Source organism: Euprymna scolopes, chromosome 36 (genome assembly GCF_053919585.1).
Source record: "Euprymna scolopes isolate OS-2025 chromosome 36, ASM5391958v1, whole genome shotgun sequence".
NCBI classification, from domain to species: Eukaryota; Metazoa; Mollusca; class Cephalopoda; order Sepiida; family Sepiolidae; genus Euprymna; species Euprymna scolopes.
The window spans coordinates 76691618-76712355 of record NC_136517.1 but is presented as its reverse complement, the minus strand read 5'-3'; the positions used below and the strand labels follow the sequence as shown (position 1 = coordinate 76712355).

General features: G+C 32.2%; 1 protein-coding gene across 4 annotated transcripts in view; it reads right to left on the bottom strand.

Moving 5' to 3' along the window:
• The window catches only part of LOC145260617 (sodium/potassium/calcium exchanger 4-like), a 605323-nt gene that overhangs the window by 226295 nt on the left and 358290 nt on the right, over positions 1 to 20738 (bottom strand). For all 4 annotated transcript variants that reach the window (XM_080118926.1, XM_080118928.1, XM_080118927.1 and 1 more), the window contains exon 3: positions 11823 to 11974. In XM_080118926.1, coding sequence (XP_079975052.1) covers positions 11823 to 11974 — 152 coding nt within the window. The remainder of the gene's footprint in view (positions 1 to 11822; positions 11975 to 20738) is intronic.

The window sequence follows — 20738 nt, the reverse complement described above, 5'->3', positions numbered from 1 at the left end:
GCAATAACCCTTATCCTCGAGTGGCTTCCGGGCCTTGATAAGTGGTGTCTCCCAGGTAAAATTAAACTGCAATATTTTAAGTTATAAATTTATACTATTTTTTACTACAATATTTTGTCTTTTTCAATTTTATGTTTTAACAACTAGTTCTTTTACTTTTCCATGTTTAATCTTAACCATATTACTTTATTATGCTAAAATTTTTCTATCTAATATTATATTGGACCCAATATACAGTAATGACTTAAAAAGTTTTAAAGAAATGACTCGTACGTCACCACCGAGAATCGAAACAAAAATGTTTAGCTTACCATTTACTTTTTTCCTTTAACGTTAATGCCTGAACTATGAAGACATGTTTGCTGCAAGACTAAAAATTAAAATATGACCTAATAGCTATTGCATCACGCATGCATATTAAAACCCCTTTTTTCTATTTATTTAAAAAGAAAATAAGACTTTGTTATATATGGGTGGTTGAATTGCATTTATCTGCAAAAGATCAAGCTAATTTGCATATTCTTTTAAACATTCATTTTAATTAATTTCCTATTAAATAGGAAATTAATTAAAATGAATGTTTAAAAGAATATGCAAATAGGAAATTAATTAAAATGAATGTTTAAAAGAATATCTTATTTTCTTTTTAAATAAATAGAAAAAAGGGGTTTTAATATGAATATCAGTACACAAAAAACAAATTTATAGGAGTGTATATATATATATATATATATATATATATATATATATATATATATTAGCATGGGTGCCCCGGCGTTGCCCGGGTGTGAGGTGTATGCTGAGCAAAAAAAAAAAAGTGGTAGTAGAAAGGCAGGCTCGAACCCGTACCGCAAAGGAGGAAAAGAACAGGAAAAAACTGACGCCTATGCTGTTACGACCACCGCCAAACCGGAAGGGACATTTTTTTTAAAATTTAGGCTAGACAATCTAAAGGAGAGGATAACTTTCAAACATATCCGCGAAAAAAGTGACCTCCACTCTGTAGAAAAGTGCCTAATTGAATGGGAAGATATTAATGTTTTTAGCCTTTTTTTTTCGATATTTGTCGTATGAAAGGTCGAACTTTAAAACGATACTGATCTTGGTAAAATCCGTTGCCTCTATTGAAAGTTTAAGGCAGAAATGCAAACAGACATACATCCATTTATATATTGGTAACTAAAAATGTTCGACCAAAATCGATGAAAAAGTTTGTCCTATCTCTGAATACCCTTTATGTGAAATTAAAAATGGTTAGACCGGAAATTATTTAAGTAATTTGGTGGAGACCGCAAAGGTCAAATTGTTTTAACTTTGACCCCTATTATGACCCGTTAATATTTATTGTTTTGGATTAAACTCACGTTATTAAGTTAGATCCTTGTCCAAAGAAACTATATCTAAAATTTCAAGTGTTTAAACCCAAAATTGTCGAAGGGGTTTTGTAGAGTTCTCAAACATAAAATTGTTGAACTTTGACTCCTTAACAACAAAATTCCCGGCCAAAAACCGATCGCATGGATTTTCCCAAATCTCAGTACCCTGTATATCAAATTTCCAGTCTGTAGACAAAAAATTGACAGAGTTATTGCGTAAGGAAATGTACACAGACAGACAGACAGACACTTTCACTTTTATAGATGCAACAAAAGTATATATACGTACTAGCATTTCAGCCCAGCGTTACCCGGGTGTTTGGATGTGTATGTTGAACAAAAAAAAGTGGTAGTAGGAAGGCAAGCTCGAACCCGTACCGCAAAGGAGGAAAAGAACGGGGTAAAACCTAACGTTTATGCTGTTGCGACCACTGTCAAACCGGAAGCGACACTTTTTTAAAATTAAGGCTAGACAATCTAAAGGAGAGGATTACTTTTTAAAATATCGGCGAAAAAGAGACCCCCACTCTGTAGAAAAGTGCCTAGTTGAAGTGGAAGATATTAATGTTCTTAGCCTATTTTTCAATATTTGTCGCATGAAAGGTCGAACTTTAAAACGATACTGATCTTGGTAAAATCCGTTGCCTCTATTGAAGGTTTAAGGCAGACATGCAAACAGACATACATACATTTATATATTGGTAACTAAACATTTTCGACCCAAACTGATGAAAAAGTTTGCCCTGTCTCTGAATACCCTTTATGTAAAATTTCAAATATTTAGACCAGAAATTGTCTGAGTAATTTGAAAGAGAGCGCAGAGGTCAATTTTTTAAAACTTTGACCCCTATTATGACCCCTTAAAATTTATTGTTTTGAGCTCAAATCAAGTTATTAAGTTAGATCCATGTCCAAAGAACCTATATCTAAAATTTCAAGTGTTTAGACCCCAAATTGTTGGAGGATTTTGGTAGAGTTCTCAAAGGTCAAATCGTTGAACTTTGACACCTTAATCGCTAAATTTCTGGCCAAAAACCGATCACATCGATTTTCCCAAATCTCAGTACCCTGTATATCAGATTTTGACTCTGTAGACTGAAAATTAACAGAGTTATTGCGAAGGAAAATATACACAGGCACACAGATAGAAAGACAGACACACAGACACACAGACACGTTTACTTTTATAGATATACTAGCATGGGTGCTCGGCGTTGCCCGGGTGTATGGAGGTGTATGCTGAGCAAAAAAAAAAAAAAAAAAGTCAATTTTTTTTTTACTTTGACTCCTATTATGACGCATTTAAATTGATTGTTTGGGCTCAAATCGAATTATTAAGTTAGATACATGCCCAAATATCTAAAATTACAAGTGTGTAGACCCAAAAATTTCAGAGGAGTTTGGTAGAGTTCTCAATAGTCAAATCGTTGAACTTTGACTCCACAACAGAAAATTTTCTGGCCGAAAACCGATTACATATTTTCCCAAATCTCAGTAACCTGTATATCAAATTTCGAGTCTGTAAACTTAAAATTAACAGTGTTATTGCGTAGGGAAATGTACACAGACACACAGACATGCGGACAGACACAAAGAAACACAGACACATTAACTTTTATAGATATACTAGCATTTCAACCCGGCGTTGCCCGGGTGTTTGGAGGTGTATGCTGAGCAAAAAAAAAAAAAAAAAAGCAAAACAAAAACAACGTCAATTTTTAAAACTTTGACCCCTATATGATCCCTTAAAATTTATTCTTTTGGGCTCAAACTGAGTTATTAAGTTAGATCCATGTCCAAGGAACCTATCTAAAATATCTAAAATTTCAAGTGTTTAGACCAAAATTGTCGGAGGAGTTTGGTAGAGTTATCAAAAGTTAAATCGTTGAACTTTGACCCCTTAACAGACAAAGTCTGGCCGAAAACCGATCACATATTTTCCCAAATCTCAATACCCTGTATATCAATTTCGAGTCTGTAGACTAAAAAATAACAGAGTTATTGCTAAGGAAAATGTATACACACAGACAGACAAGTTCACTTATATATATATATATATATATATATATATATATATATATATATATATATATTATATATATATATATATATATATTTATATATATATATATATATATATATATATATATATATATATATATATATATATATATACATCAAATGACTTTGCCGCGCCTAGTATGTATACAAATGATACTGGAATTAGCTTTAACATTTTCTTGCAGTTTCACTGTATCGCCGATAGCCAAACGTGCTATTTATACATGTCCATTTTAGAGCATCACACAGTCAATATCTGCAAAAGAGAGATGAAGCTTTCAGGTCATGGAAGCATAAACTTAGTCATCATATCTATGCAATTTGTAATCCCGCTTGGTCCAATTAATCGGAATAAGAATGAATAATACTGTAATGCTTCGTGTATAATACGTTTTCTATGGAAGTTAGTTTAGAATTCATGTCATACAACGTTTATTGTCGTCATACATTGTTCGTTTATCAGTGACGTCATGCAATGTTCATTTAAAATTAACGCCATAAAACCTTCGTTTTGAATTGACATCACGCAGCATGTACGTCATATAATATTTATTCGAATTGACGTAATACAGTGTTCGTTTAGCATTTACGTCATAAAACATTCATTTAGAATTGACGTCATATATTGTTCGTTTATCATTGACATTATACAATGTTCATTTAGAACTGACGTCATAAAACCTTCATTTCGAATTGACGTCATACTACGTTCGTTAAGCATTGACGTCACACAATGTTCATTCGAATTATCGTCATGCAACGTTCGTTTAACATTGACATCGTACAATGTTCTATTTTGAATTGACTTCATAAAACCTTCATTTCTAATTGACGTCACACAAAGTTTGTTAAGCATTTACGTCATAAACGTTCATTCAGAATTGACGTCATACAGCGTTCGTTTAGCATTGACGTCATACAATGTTCATTTGAAGTGACATCGATCATTTGCACTTTAATCTAATTATACCTTCTTGGATGAAACTTGAAAGATTCTGTGTGGCTTACTTGCCATATATTTACATAACTATCTAGTTCTACTCACGTATTGAGCACTGTTGGAGCAAATACTAAAAAGCGATACATAAAATATTATATCTGCTCATAGCATTTTAAGTGGACACATGAAATAATGACTATTATACCATGTGCAGGCATATATATATGTGTGTGTGTGTGTGTGTGTGTGTATGTGTGTGTGTTAGTTCAATCAAGAGATTTGAATGATTTCCAAGAAAGGCTGAACAACGTATTTATGGTAAGAAGGCGCGTAGATTTAATGGCATCTTTTATTGTGTGTGTGTGTGTGTGTGTGTGTGTGTGTGTGTGTGTGTGTGTGTGTGAGAGAGAGAGAGAGAGAGGGGGGGTGAAGGGGAGATAGAAATCATTTTTGAATTGCCTCTCATTCTGCACGAAAGGGATGGTGGAGCAAACTTATGCGCAAGTGTTGTTGACTAAGCGCACGAATGGCGCCTTTTCAGCCAGAAGCGGGAATATATATTACGGCATAGCAAAGCCCCAAGCGAGTGACCATTATGTAAAAGATGTTTTCAGGTCATTGAACAGGACAAGTATTGATTTAATATTCGCCTGTATCTCTCTGCTCTCTTCTTATAAAAAGATGGAATAACTATTCGTATGTCGACCAGAGTTTTTTTTTTTTATATTATTTCTAGTGGAATAGTTAACGACGAGGCTTCATAATTTGTGTATTTTTATCTGTTATCCTCATCTTAATAGTAGTTGTTGTTTCACCGCGTTTCGGCCAACTCATCCTTTAGCGTTCTTCAGATGGGATAGGAATGGTGAGTCTTGTAAATGTTTCCCACGACAGCCTGTTTTGAGAGGCAATTCAAAAATGATTTCTATCTCCCCTTCATCCCCCCTCTCTCTCCCTCTCTCTCTCTCTCTCTCTCTCTCTCTTTCTCTCTCACGACAGACAGCTTTTCTTAAGCTTAGAGAATAACCAAAAGTCACCGGGAGAAAATTCTGGAGTATACGGAGGCTGACGAACTGTCTTCCTCTTCATCTTGGTCAAATAGTCTGTGATCTTTTCTGAGGACTCCTGGGACAAACATCGCGCAAATCTTCTATATTTTCAGTTTCTCACGAATAATTATGTATACAGTTCCCACACTGACATCAAACTATGCATTTATGACCTCTATAGACACACGAGATCCTTAGCAATGAAATTCTTTATTTTATCGATTCTGATGTTCTAACTTCCTTATTTCTCTCATATCTCGCATCCTCCGTCATCTCCCTGCTTTCCGTGAATCGTTTATGGCACTCAAAAGCTGATGGTCGATTTATGCAAGATGGTCTAAAAGCAGTCTGAAGCATTCCAAACGTTTCTGTCGCATTTTTTCAAAACTTAAAGTATAATTTTATTGTATATCATTCTTCTCGCGTGTTCTCACGTCTAGATTGCATTTTTAAAATTCACGAGCTGTGACAATCAGGCTGTAGCTGTTTAAATCTGAAATCATAAACGTTAGTCAGTCATCTCGTACCATGTATAGCAATAATACACCGACACATTTTCAAGTGTCTACGACAATTTTAAATGCATATGAAAAAAGTCTGGAACTTATTGAAGGCACCTCGTGTGTATGTATATATATATATATATATATATATATATATATATATATATATATATATATATATATATATATATATAACTACTTCATTTACTCACATAAACCTAATATACAAAAGTATAGATTTATGCGTAAACTTTAAGTATTTACTTCAAAAGTGCTCAATACGTAGGTAGAGCTAGTTAGTAATTTATAAAATATATATGGCGATTAAGCTACACTGAATATTCTGCGTTTCATGACGAATCCTATAGTGGATGAAACGCAGAATATTCAGTGTAGCTTAATCGCCATATATATTTTATAAATAACTATATATATATATATATATATATATATATATATATATATATATATATATATATGTGTTCGAAATATGAGATTAGAAAGACAACCACGTGCGTATCTGTATTTTTTTTTTAAATAAACAAAATATTTATTTAAAGTTTCAAATTTTCGGCTTATAAGCCTTTATCAGTAATTTTCTTTTTAAACAATACAATATATATATATTTTTTTTTCTTACGTGCCATGATGTCGTTTGGCAGGGTTGTTGGTCGAAGTAGAGAGTGTGTATTGTCAGTAAGTATTGTCAAGTAAGAAAAAAAAATATATATATTGTATTGTTTAAAAATAAAATTCCTGATGAAGGCTTATAAGCCGAAAATTTGAAACTTTATATAAATATTTTGTTTATTTAAACAAAAAATACAGATACGCTCGTGGTTGTCTTTCTAATCTCATATTTCGAATTCCGTTTTCCCCGAGCTTCTAAAAAGTGGATTACTACCAAACTACTCATTCGCGCTTAGACGGCGCTACCCACTGAACTGACAATACACACTCTGTACTTCGACCAACAAACCCTGCCAAACGACATCATGGCACGTAAGAAAAAATATATATATTGTATTGTTTAAAAAGAAAATTCCTGATGAAGGCTTATAAGCCGAAAATTTGAAACTTAAAATAAATATTTTGTTTATTTAAAAAAAAAATACAGTGGATTACTACCAAACTATATATATATATATATATACATAAAGCTGCACGTCTGTGTGTGTCTGGTCACGAACAGGCTCCTATATGGTTGACTATTATAGAAAACTGATCACATATAATGATAGAAGATGATATTGAGACACAGGAATGGGTATGTTTGATCTTGCATAATAATGATTCATTAAAATTGTGGGGTCTGCGTATGCGCCTGGTTCACAAAGTATGGAAATAAAAAATTTAAAAATTTAAAAGAAAAACGTTTACAAGTGTTTTTGATATAGATGTACATAATAATACTTTGATAAGTATGTTTTAACTTAAATAGGGATGGTATAATAAAATTGTGGGGTCTGCGTTCGCACCTGGCCTCTATAGAATGTAAATGAGCACAGACTTGAATAAAGACTTTTGGTATCTATCTGCTTAAGTATACTTTGATTATTATGTTTCAGTTTGAAGAAATATGGTATAATAAAATTATGGGGTGTTCGTTCGCGCCTGGCCTCCATAGAATGGAAATATGTCACAAAGTTTAACAAGCTTTTTAATATAGATCCACAGAATATTGTGATAAGTGCTTCAGTGTGAACAGGTAGGGTATAATAAATTATGGGGTTTATCTATTTTATTTTTACTTTCATCATATTTTGCTTTGGTTTTGATACCCCCAAATTCGAAGCTATTTCTTTTCATAACCTATCATACTTTCATAAATCAGAGTCCATTTTCTGTAGGCTGTTTTTGAACACAGTCAACGACGGGTACTTTTGCTAGTGTGTATATATATATATATATTTCTGTAGAAATATATTTTCTTATAATATATACCAATCCTTATTAAAGAAGCTCAATGTAGTTACAGAACAATATACAAAATAAATGACGAAAAACTATATTCCAAAATTCGTAATGTTGACCATCTTATAATTTATTTCTTTTAATTCAGTTTACTCATACAATTCTTGATAGTATCACTACGAAACAGATACTGTCAAGAATTGTATAAGTCAACTGAATTAAAGGAATAAATTATAAGATCGCCAATATAATGAATTTTGAAATATATTTTTTGTCATTTATTATATATATATATATATATATATATATATATATATATATATATATATATATATAAAAGAATAATAGAAATAGTATTCCGACATTTCGTCTTTATTTCGAGACTTCCTCTGGATGAATGAGTCTCGAATTAATGACGAAACGTTGCTGAACACATGACTTTGTTCCTTTTTTTTTTCTCTCTCTCTCTCTCTCTGTTTGTATATATATATATATATATATATATATATATATATATATATATATATATATATATATATATATATATATATATATATATACATATATATATATAGCTGTACTCGGCCAATCGTTGCTGTGGCCCAGTTTGTTAAAATGGAACACATGTGAAAGTAGAGAAAAGTTTGATTCTCTTTTTCAAGAGAATGTACAAATTATTTTTTTAACAGATGTTAAGAAAATAAACAGAAAATACTTCCATCATTAATTATGCAAAACAATAAATAAAATATGTATTTAGTGTTTCAATATTATGCTTATAAATTACGATAAAACTTGCTGAGTATGCGCTGTTTTATGGTTGTTGCAAAAATGGAACGGAAACTTAAATTTCGCTTCGTTTTAATCTTTCTTAATTTTTTAATTGTGCCCCCCCCCCAACGAATATAATCAAAACAGTAACATTCAAAAATTGTACTTTATGTATATAAAACACAAAATATTTATTTAAAAAAAATTGGGGGAAAAAAAAAGTTAATAACGAAAGGGAAATAATTCCATTTTTAAACGAAAAAGTCAGTTTGGTATATCTTTTTTTTTTTTATATATATATAAGTCCAGCTTACCATTCACATTGGAAATGTCGACATTTATAGGTTGTTGGGTACGTTTACAACGAATAAACACTCCAATCTAGTAGATGTATCAGAATTTTTGTAGGAATTTTTTACACCCCTATCACGAAACTGCGAATAAAATATAAAAATCTCGTAATTTCTCTTTTAAAAGTCGGTTGTTTATTTTCTTTATGGATTATTCTTCCAAAATAAACTATTAAAGTTGTTTTAAAAGTAATAGAAATATTTAAAAAAAAAAAAAAAACAGTAATGAATTTTACGAACTCAATATTTTTCAATTTTTAAACTTTAAAAATCTATCAAAATTTTTCTATTGATTCTATTTTTACGATATTTTCAGGATAAATGTGAAATTTTATGCTCTTTCTAATAACCCGAATATAATAGTTTAGACAAACGTTTTTTTTTAATTCACGCCCCCCCCATTTTAAAGTGTCTAGTAAAAAGTAAATAATTAATTTACTCACCAAAGTTTTATATATCACAAATTGAAGAGAAAAGGTCAATAAGTAATATATTCAAATTTAAAACAAAAAAAGTAGTGTTTTTTAGAAATTTACCTGTAAATTTCGAAGTTTTAAACCTTTTTTTTTAACCACGTTGTTTGTTTTTTCTTTTGTTTTTTTATGAAACATTGGTCCTTGCTCCTTTAATTGAAAAAAAAATAGGGCTTGAATTACATTTTTCGAGTAGTTATAAGCTTAGAAAGACAGGGGGTAGAATAATTCACGCCTCCCATTTTGAAATGTCTATTAAGAAGTAAATAATTTATTCACCAAAGTGTTATATATCACAAATTGAAGAGAAAAGGTCAATAAATAATATATTCAAATTTAAAACAAAAAAAGTAGTGTTTTTTAGAAATTTACCTGTAAAGTCCGAAGTTATAACCTTATTTTTTAAAACATGTCGTTTGTTTGTTTTTTTTGTTGTTGTTGCTTTTTTAATGAAACCTTGGTCCTTGCTCCTTTAATTGGAAAAGAAAATTAGGGCTTGAGTTAAATTTTTCGATGAGTTATAAGCTTGGAAAGACGGGGTGGAATTATTCACTATTTTTCACGAAATTTCTGACACACCTACCAATCTACCCATGTTAAGAACGGCTTTCGGAATAGACACCCCTAACCTTACCAGAATACTCGAAAAGCTATAAAAGTTGACGTGTCGAATGTGAACGATGAGTTGGATGTAATGCACCGAATTTAAAAGGGAATGAAATTCAAATTTCCGTTCCATTTTTACAACAACCGTAAAGCAGAGCATTCTATGCAAATTTTACATAACTTACTGTATTAATGCTATTTTTTATGCAAAAAAAATATTTAGGTTTGACTATAAATTCCTAAACTCATTTCACCCTAAATAATTTAGGTGACTGAAATAGGAATCTAATGGAATCTTTAATTTCCTGAATAGTATGCGAGAATTAATTTTTCTTCGAGTTATATCGAATTCATTAATACGGACTTTAGGAGCTTTTTTCGTAATGTTACTGTAAAAATTATTTTTTATTGTTACAAATTACGATGCTTTATTTATATAAAAAAAGCAAAAATAAATTCTTGCGTTTTTTATTTACTACTGAAAACCATAACTTTAGTAAAGGTATTTTTTGTTTAAACAAAATAAAACATTTTCACTAAGAGTTAAGTAAAAATAATTAGTTCATTATGTTCTGCGATCATTATTGAAAAATACTGCAATACTTTTACAGTTTTAACAAAAGGGTTACAATAATATCGCGCGGTCTTCATTCATGCTGCACATTCAGAAATTGCCCTGTGGCATTATATTACGTACGAAAAATGCCGCTGTGGAATTTCCATAGATTCTGCTAGTACAGGGTGACCCCCCTTCCAAAAAAAAACGGGCCCAACTCTAATTAGGCCCCGTTTCTTAGTGTTTTGTCTGAATGAAATGAAACTTTGGTCATAACTAGTTTATTATATTCAAAACATCAAATCAAAACACTAGGGTCTTTGGCCTTTTTTTTTCCTCCGTTGACTGTAAAATGCTCAGAAAAACAATTGAATGCCCTCTGCTTTTTTGGGGGTCACCCTTTATTATTGATCATTTATTAATGATTATTTATTAATGATTTTGTATCATTGATTTTTTAAATCACTCCAAACAAGCTTTGAAGACATTTCGTGATATGAATTAACCAAAACGAAAGATGATTATCGCAAAGATAGGCGATGCCTATTGTCTTTAGTCTTAAAACGATAAGTTAAGGTAATTAAGGTAGTTAAAAAGCAATCAGCAGAAAAAGTGTTTCACACACCTGCAGTTCTTGGGAAGAAGCTACTGGAATAAGCATCTGTATTATAAGGAGGTATCAAAACAGCAAATTGATGGAGACCACTGGACCGACAAGCAAAACGAGCGTGAACAAAGGAAACAGGAAATAGATCAGACAATTCTGGAGAACACATCCCATAATTGTAATTATAGAAAAGACTGAGACTAGCAACATCACATCTGTGAGGTTACAGAGAAGAAAAAACGAATGGGACCAATCAAATTCGGGATACGTTTTTGGACTCTATCAAATAAAACAGAGACTATGCCATACGTTATTAATGTATCTTGTTGGATTAAACATCAAGTATCAATTTGAAGTCACAGTGCAGCCGATACCCCATTCGAGTATAAACCCTTTTTTTTTCACTGTAATAACCACGTGATGAGAAAAGAGAAATAAGTAAGGATCATCCAGGTCAACACACTGGATGAGCAAATTTGAGAAAACTTATATAGGATTAAATGAGATGCTAGAAGGAATAGAATGGATAATAATAATAATAATAATAATAATAATAATAATAATAATAATAATAATAATAATAATAATAATAATACAAAAAAATGTGCTTACTTACCTCGCATATTTTGTCGAGTGACGTAACAAAATATTCATCACACACAATTGACAAGGCGACAAACATGTAAATAACCAGGATAAAATGTAGTACCATAGCGCCATGATACCGCTGTTCGCTTGTAAATAGGTCCGGTGGGAATTCTTTATAGGCTGAAAAATACGGAGTAAATTAAATTAGATCATCACGATTTACAAATAATAATAAGAAGAAAACGAAAAAGAAGAAGAGGAAGAAGAAGAAAAAAAGAAGAGGAAAGAGAACCAGACGTAAATCCGTAAAAAACGGCAAAATGTCTAGCTTGTTTACGTAGAATGAGTGCTTTATGGCAAATTAATGGTTGGGTATGGTTAAAGTTATGTTCATTTTTGCATTGAATACTAATCCCTATTAATCCCTATTTATACTTATTAATCCTTGTTAATCCGTAACTATGCATCAGACGGATACCATACCACTTGGTTCGCGGCAGGTTATTATAGTAAAAGCCCATGCAAATTTTCAGTCAGATCAGCTCTGTAGTTTCAGAGAAAAGTGGAGAGGAAAGACAGGCAGACAAAGAAAAAGAAAAAGAAGAAGAAAGAGAAGATAATAATAATAATAATAATAATAATAATAATAATAATAATAATAATAATAATAATAATAATAATAATAATAATCGTGCATTAAGAATAGTAATTGAGACTACAGAATTCAAAGAAAGAAACAACAGAAATTGAACACATCAAATAAATCATGAACGAGGATAAATTAAATAATCATTTAAGAATGAAAATGAGATAATTGTAAAAATAGAAATGGAAAAAAGTTAACATAATCCTCGCTTCATATTGTAGAATTAGGCTCTACGATTTGAAGCTCATATTCACATATTATGGGATAGTGACATTTTTAACATGACTATCGAATTCTGAGCTGGCACAAATTAAAAGATAGCAAAATGATAGAAATATATGACACATTTCAAGTTATAAAGAGAATGATATTTGAAATTGCAAAAGAACACGTGCTGACAGAGAATAGTAGTAATAATTAAATTAAACCGACTGTTTGCTACAAACCAACCAACCAATATATATTCTTTTTCCACTATCTACACCATTCACATCTTTCCACGGTCATTCTTTATCATTCGCCCTTCATTTATATCATTCGTCTTTAGTGAGGTTTCCTAGGATGCACGGTGACCATGAAGCTAGTAAACAAAGAATCGAACGAGCAAGCAAGCAAGCAAGCAAGTAAGCTCCACAAAGTGTTAGTAGAATATACTAGACTCTAGGGTGTTAAAAATCGTCTAAACGTCATTGATTCCTCCTTCCTGTTTCTGGTTTGACTGATGACGTCATTGTTTTAGGAGATCAGTCACTGTACATAATTATCTACCATCTTTTTGTTTTACGATATAGTGTTCTGTTTGTGCAAGAAGAGAAAGCGAGAGGCGGGGGGGGGAGAAATTGAGAAAAAGAAAAAGAAAGAGAAAAAGAGAGAAAGACAGAGATAGGAAGAATCAAAATAAAGATCAAAACGAAAGCATCATTTTAACCCAAAAATAAAGCCGGCATTTAATTAAATTCAAGAATAAAAGAAACAAAAAAGAAAAGAAACAAAAACAGTATGGAAGCCCAAATATGTAACATTTGAAAGCAAAGGCGTAATCCTCATCCCTCCATCCTTCGCACTGTTTAATACGGGTGCTCTTGCGTGGGTGGAGTATATAGATGACTCATGCTCCCGTATTTAGTACGACCACTATTTTTATCGCTATGCTACTTCCGGAACATTATCAATGGACATTCACCAGGTTACAATGTTACGGAAACACATCGACGTAAAAAAAAAAAAAAAAATGAATTAATTAATCTCCGTTGCAAATCAATATTTCATTTGTTGAGATAAATATTACGTGGATCGGAAAATAATAATCGATTTTTTAAAAGTTGATTTCACTATTTGTGCAGTGTTGTATACAAGAAGTCACCACTTATAAAGGCCCAGAGGCCATTCGAGGATAAGGGTTAAAAAGTGTGCAGTAGTCAATGGGAAAATACCATAGTATTTTAAATACAGGACTGACCCAATATAAATACTCAGAAAGTAATATTGTGGTACATAGTTCAATACAAAAATAAACATCGCAATGGACAATCTTTAATTTGCTCTTTCAGTCCAGCACCTCTTGGCCGACAATGTTCTTCTTCCTACTTCCGAATGTTTTTTTTGTTTTGTTTTTTTTTACTTAAAGTGTCGTGGACTATTTTCTTCAGTGAAGAACTGCTGCAAGTTGAAATTATTACGAATTCCTTTCTCACACAGTCACAACACTGATCATATATTATTATAATGATAATAAAAAACCAAACTAGATCAAAGGGCGATCACTCTCATATTCTTGTTCAAAGATGCTAGGTGAGCCTTTTTTAGGCCAAATTTAACGACTTTAGCCTTTTCGAAGCAGTTTGGTTTTCAAACATTGTATTTGGCCTTTTTAAAAGCGTAACGTACGGAATAACTAAGGAAGGCACAGAGCTAGCCAGAGAGTTAAAAGGGATTTAGATGATGAAGAAAGTCCAAATAGTACCGATAATAGTAGGAGCACTAGGAACAATTCCGAAAAACTTCGAAAAAAGAATATCAGAAATTGGAATCAGTGGAATACCTGCAAAAGTACAACGACTAACGATAATGAAAACGACTGAAATATTAAGGAAAACCCTTGAATGCGTAGAATAATACAAGACAATATAACGAAAAAGCATTACAGGGAATGAAGAACACCGAGACTGCAGATTTACTAGTTCTACACCCCCCATCATGCATCCCCCCCATTGTTTCATCACCGACCCCCACCCCCAAAAAATGATACCAAAGGGCCGAGAAGGGTCAATAAGGACTGAAAGACCGAGAAGCAAGCGCCAACCAGACCTCGGCTGGACAAGTGCAAAGAGAACTGGGACCTTGGGGAGGCTGAGTGACACTCAAATTCCAGTATAAACCAATGGCCACTACCAGCGAGAAATCAATGGTAAGCGGCTGTTGCGATGATACAAATTCATTTGCAAATGCTATCGAAGAAGGTGGAGAGAGCTGGACGTCTGGGGAGACTTGTTGTCACTCAGCTTCCAAAGAATACCACAGGTTTCCAATCAGATCGTTTGTTGACTTATGTGAAAACTCCATGTGAGTCAATAATAATACCAAAATATTTTGAAAAAAGATTGGGATAGATTGTAATCAGAGGGATGACTGAGAAGATGCAGCGAATACCAAAGAATTAAAACTGCAGAAATATTAAGGAAAAGACTTGAATGTGGAGATTAACACACATGAACTACAGACACAAACTGGACACAAACTGGACACAGAGAAACGTCTTCAAATGTGAAACATAAAAGAACATCACATGGAATCACGAAAACTGAAACTGTATAATTGTAAGATACCGCTCCCCCATTTTTTTGTGTGTGAGTGGCGCCATAAATAGGCACCACACCAAATAAACGAGGGGAGTCAAGGAGGATAGAAAGATCGAGGAAAGAAAGCACTACCCAGACCTCCGCTGGATGTTTGCCAAGACTGGGCCCTTATTGCAACCCAAATCCCTGTAAAGATTAAAGTTAAGCATGCAGACACAATTTGATTTGAAATAGGCCTTGCTTGGGTTTGTAACTTTTAGGTCATAAATAGCATTTTCTTTGGTCTGTTACGCTTCCGTTTGAAATAGCATTTTGCTTGGTCTGTTATGCTTCCATTTACAATAGCATTTTCCTTGGTCTGTTATGCTTCCGTTTGAAATAGCATTTTCCTTGGTCTGTTATGCTTCCGTTTGAAATAGCATTTTCCTTGGTCTGTTATGCTTCCGTTTAAAATAGCATTTTCTTTGGTCTGTTATGCTTCCGTTTGAAATAGTATTTTCCTTAGTCTGTTATGCTTCCGTTTGAAATAGCATTTTCCTTGGTCTGTTATACTTCCATTTAAAATAGCATTTCCCTTGATCTGTTATGCTTGTGTTTGAAATAGCATTTCTCTTGGTGTGCCAGTCGGTAGTCAGAGGAAGAAAGACGGTGATGGACAGAAATAGTAGGAGAAAATGTCGATAATATAAGTGTGGGATCGGCGTTGCACTTTACCAATGCGGGAAACATCGGTAAATAAAGCTGCTGTAAATATACTACAAAGGCTTCGGGTTGTACGAATCTTCGTTTGCAGTTTTTCCGAGGATCCGTCGCATCAAGACTAACCCAAGATGGATAAGGTAGGTTTCTCTATTGGCCGATGTAAACCCCAAAAAACTGTTAATTGTCCCTTAATGTTGTGATTGTTATATGTCTTGTTTAGACAATCACTAGATAATCAATAGGCACATTCATATCTAAACGATTGAACTGATTAGGAACGTTTACGATTCAATCGATATATATATATATATATATATATATATATATATATATATATATACCCACGTCAATAAATACACATTTATACAGTCTTTCCATGTTATACAAAACCTTACTATACAACACTTAAACCTAAACAAAACTTCCAAGTTATGAAATTCAATACCACGAGATTGCTTCCCAGCTAGTTACAATATGATCGTTTCAAGCCTAATGTTAACAAGTTCTTTTTCTGCTATTGCCTTTTAAATAATCAAATTCCGTCAATTTACAGCTATCATTACCAATCCTTGCAGTGTTTCATTACCGTCCATCTGACAAACTAACACTATACTTGAATGGTCTTTGTGCCTTGATAAATGGTGACTAAATCACACACACACACACACACATATATACACACACACACAAACGCACACAAACAAGCTCGTCTCGCTTTTATCTCTATAATTTTACTCCCACCAATAATATTTTCCAATTCTAATCTGAAATTTTTCCCCTTTCTAATCTGAATGTTTTCAATATCGATGTTGTCTTTTCATCTTTGCATTTGTGTAATGCCGGCCTTTTCCCCTTTTCTGACGAGAAGCATTTAGCTTTGAAGTGCCATGGCATAAAGAGGTTTCGGGTTTGTATTACTGTACACATAGATTCGAAAAAGTTGTCAAAAAAAACAAATATATAACAAATAAATATTATAAAAGGCAAGATAAGTTACTTTTCTACCAAACTGGATACATTTTTCGTGTTTTTATTCAATGTAACATGTTTATTCAGCTCGAAAAGCACACAGTGTTCACCGATGTATTGGAAAATTCAAAATGGCGCCTGACTCTCTCTGTTTAACACGGTAAGTTCAGGAAAAGATGTTATAAATAATAAACTAGACAAAATACTGTTAGAAATTCGCTCAATATATGTTACCGTTACATAGGTTGACATATATTCGGTGTTTTTTTTAATAGAATTTTGTCCAGTTTATTATTTATAACACCTTTTCCCAAACTTACCATGTTAAAGAGAGTGTCGGGCGCCATTTTGAATTTTCCAATACATCGGTAAACACTGCATGTTTTTCGAGCTGAATAAACATGTTATATTGAGTAAAAACACAAAAAATGTATCCAGTTTGGTAGAAAAGTAACTTATCTTGCCTTTGATAATATTTATTTGTTATATATTTGTTTTTTGACAACTTTTTCGAACCTATGTGTACAGTAATACAAACCCGAGATTTCTTCCCTATTACTCTATATGCAGCCCATATTGACTTGATAATCTAATAAATTTCCTACGTAATTTTATTCCTAATCTCTTAAACTTATTCTATTGTTTGCTCCTTTTAATCGGGTAGAGCGTTTCTTATCTAAATAGGTGTGTCTTACTTATATATATATATATATATATATATATATATATATATATATATATATATATATATATATATATATATAAAGATTTTTACGGGTACAAAATTTTATGAAGGATTTTAATAGCACTGGGGGAAATGCCATTATTGAAATTGAGGACATTTTTTTTTTTTTGACGATTAATTGATAAGAAATACTACAAAGTCTGAAAATCTAATTTCCAAAACCAGTATGTAGTTCAAAATTATTTGAACCGAATAAAGGGGATAAAGGGGGTTCGTTTTTCAGTTAAGCTAATTTATGGTTCGTTTTTCAGTTAAACTAATTTATTATTCGTTTTTCAGTTAAACTAATTTATGGTTCGTTTTTTCAATTAAACTAATTTATTGTTCGTTTTTCAGTTAAACTAATTTCTGGTTCGTTTTTCAGTTAAACTAATTCATGGTTCGTTTTTCAGTTGAACTAATTTTTGGTTCGTTTTTCAGTTGAACTAATTTATGGTTCGTTTTTCAGTTAAACTAATTTATCATTCGTTTTTCAGTTAAACTAATTTATGGTTCGTTTTTCAGTTAAACTAATTTATAGTTCGTTTTTTTCAGTTAAACTAATTTATGGTTCGCTTTTTCAGTTAAACTAATTTATGGTTCGTTTTTTCAGTTGACCTAATTTATGGTTCGTTTTTTTCCAGTTAACCTAATTTATCATTCATTTTTAGTTAAACTAATGTATAGTTCGTTTTTTCAGTTAAACTAATTTATGGTTCGTTTTTCAGTTAAACTAATGTATGGTTTGTTTTTTCAGTTAAACTAATTTATGGTTCGTTTTTTAGTTAAACTAATTTATGGTTCGTTTTTTCAGTTTTGCTTTTTAAAAATATCATTGTTTATTTCGATTAAAAAGTATTTATTGTTCATTTTAATATTAAAAAAAATCGTTTAATTTTAATATTTTTTTGCCTCAATTCACATTTCATGTTTTGCAACATTTGTCTTCTGCTTCAAACATATGCAATCTCACATGCATATTTTTTTATTTTTTATTTTTAAATAAACTTCAGTTTCACTACAACTCAAATCGTGTTCCTTCCATTTATTCTTTTTAAATGTAATTTATAAATAAAGAACGCATTAAAATCCATAATCCAACGAAATGTCTAATTGCTTTTAACGCATTAACAAACAACTCCCCCTTGAAATTCTTTTTTTTATTAATATTAGATGAGTTTCAGTATAAATCCTCATGTTCTTTCTTTATTTTTAAAAATCTAATTTTTAAGTTTTCTGTCAAAATTTCTGCTCATTATCGACAGCCTAAGTGTTCCACATATCTTGCTTGCTAGGACTTCAGCGATGACGTCATTTTTCAGCTGATATGCCATCTCTTACGCTGGCCGTGGTAGCATGCTCTTTTTTAATCAGCTATGACAGGGTAAAAGTAATTTGCGATTTCAGGTGTCGCCTGCACTGAGGATTGAACCTTAACTCCCAAAAGAGTGTAACCTACAACTGAATTTTTAACCAAGTACTTTATCCATTACGCCTGGGATCATTGTGGATGAAATAAAGTGTTCCGTTCTAAATTCGTGTATATACCTGAGTTCGACAGAAAGCTTCTCGAGTTCGACAGAAAGCTTCTCGAGTTTAGCCTGACGAATTCCTTCGACGCAATGAAACTGTATAGCTAACAAGACGAATAACGTTTTTGCTAATACTAGCTGAGCTTAACCGGTGTTGCTCGTCATTGTTCTTTTCTATATTTAAAGCTTCTTTTTTTTCAAATATTGTTTTTTGTTTTTAAATATCATTTTCAGAGTTTATTTTAATTAATATGGTGCAGTTATTTATATTGTATTTCTTTTAGTCTTTCTTTGTCTCTCCGTTCCACTTTTGCTCCGAAACTTTTGGTTCGATCTGACTGAAATTTTGCATAGACTTTTGTTAGAAGGTGCAGCGAACGAATTATTATGGTATCCGTTCGATGCATAGTTATAAATTAATAGGGATTCCTCAAGACAATGCCACATAAACTCTACAGCTTTGGCAGCAATCACTCATTCTACGTCAACGAGCTATAGAGTTTGTCCGTTTTGAATCGGCTGAAAAATTTGGATAAATTAATAATTGAAGTGAATTGAATTGAATTGTTAGAAAATTATAACAATGGTGACGTTTATGTAAAAAAAAAAAAAAATTGTTGTTATTGCTTGTCGAAAGAAAGAAAAAAAAGGAAATGTGGATGCCGAGATCTGCGATTGAAAACGCGACCTTTAAATCCGCAGTTTTAAGTCTTCCAATCTGACCTACTCCGTTGTGCTGCATATCTGCTGCGATTCTTATCCGGTATATTATTCCTGTTGACAATGCAATTTTAAGCGGTTATCTGATATTAACATAAGCATCTCTCTCTCTCTCTCTCTCTCTCTCTCTCTCCCTTTCTCTCCCTCTCTTTCTTTCTCTCTCTCCCCTTTCTCTCTCTCTCTTCCTTTCTCTCCTCTTTCTTCCTCTCTCTCTCTCTCTCTCGTTCTCTCTCTTTCTTTCTTTTTCCTCTTAAAGAGCAAAGCATACGCGCTGTAAATATTCATTTGGGGACGTCTTTATTATCACACACACACACACACACATATGTAGAGGGAGAGATAGATAGATAGATAGATAGAGAGAGAGAGGGAGAGACAGACAGACAGACAGACAGACAGACAGACAGACAGAAAGATCGACAGGATAATAATATTGTCCTGTCGCTTGAAAGAATTTGTAATGATTTAAGAAAAAAAAAAAAAAAAAACCCGAGTTTGAAATAATAAAAACATATTTAGCTCTACTAATGTATTGAGCACTTTTCCCTGTTTTTTTACCAAATATACCTCCTAATATATGTGTGTGGGTGGAGCACGCGCCATGTGCATTTCCTGGGCGATAAACAAACGTTGAATAACAACTAAATGGACGTGTCCCGCCTAAAATTTACCACCATAATGCGTAAAAAGAAACAAAAATCTTGACAAGGGCGAGTTTCTTCGCTGAAATATATCGAATAACATTAATTTCTAATTGTTTATTCTGATTTTGCATTGTACGGCTTCAAAACGTATTTCTATATACGAATTATATTTGATTTTCTATTTACCAACGATTTAAAAAAAGGAAACA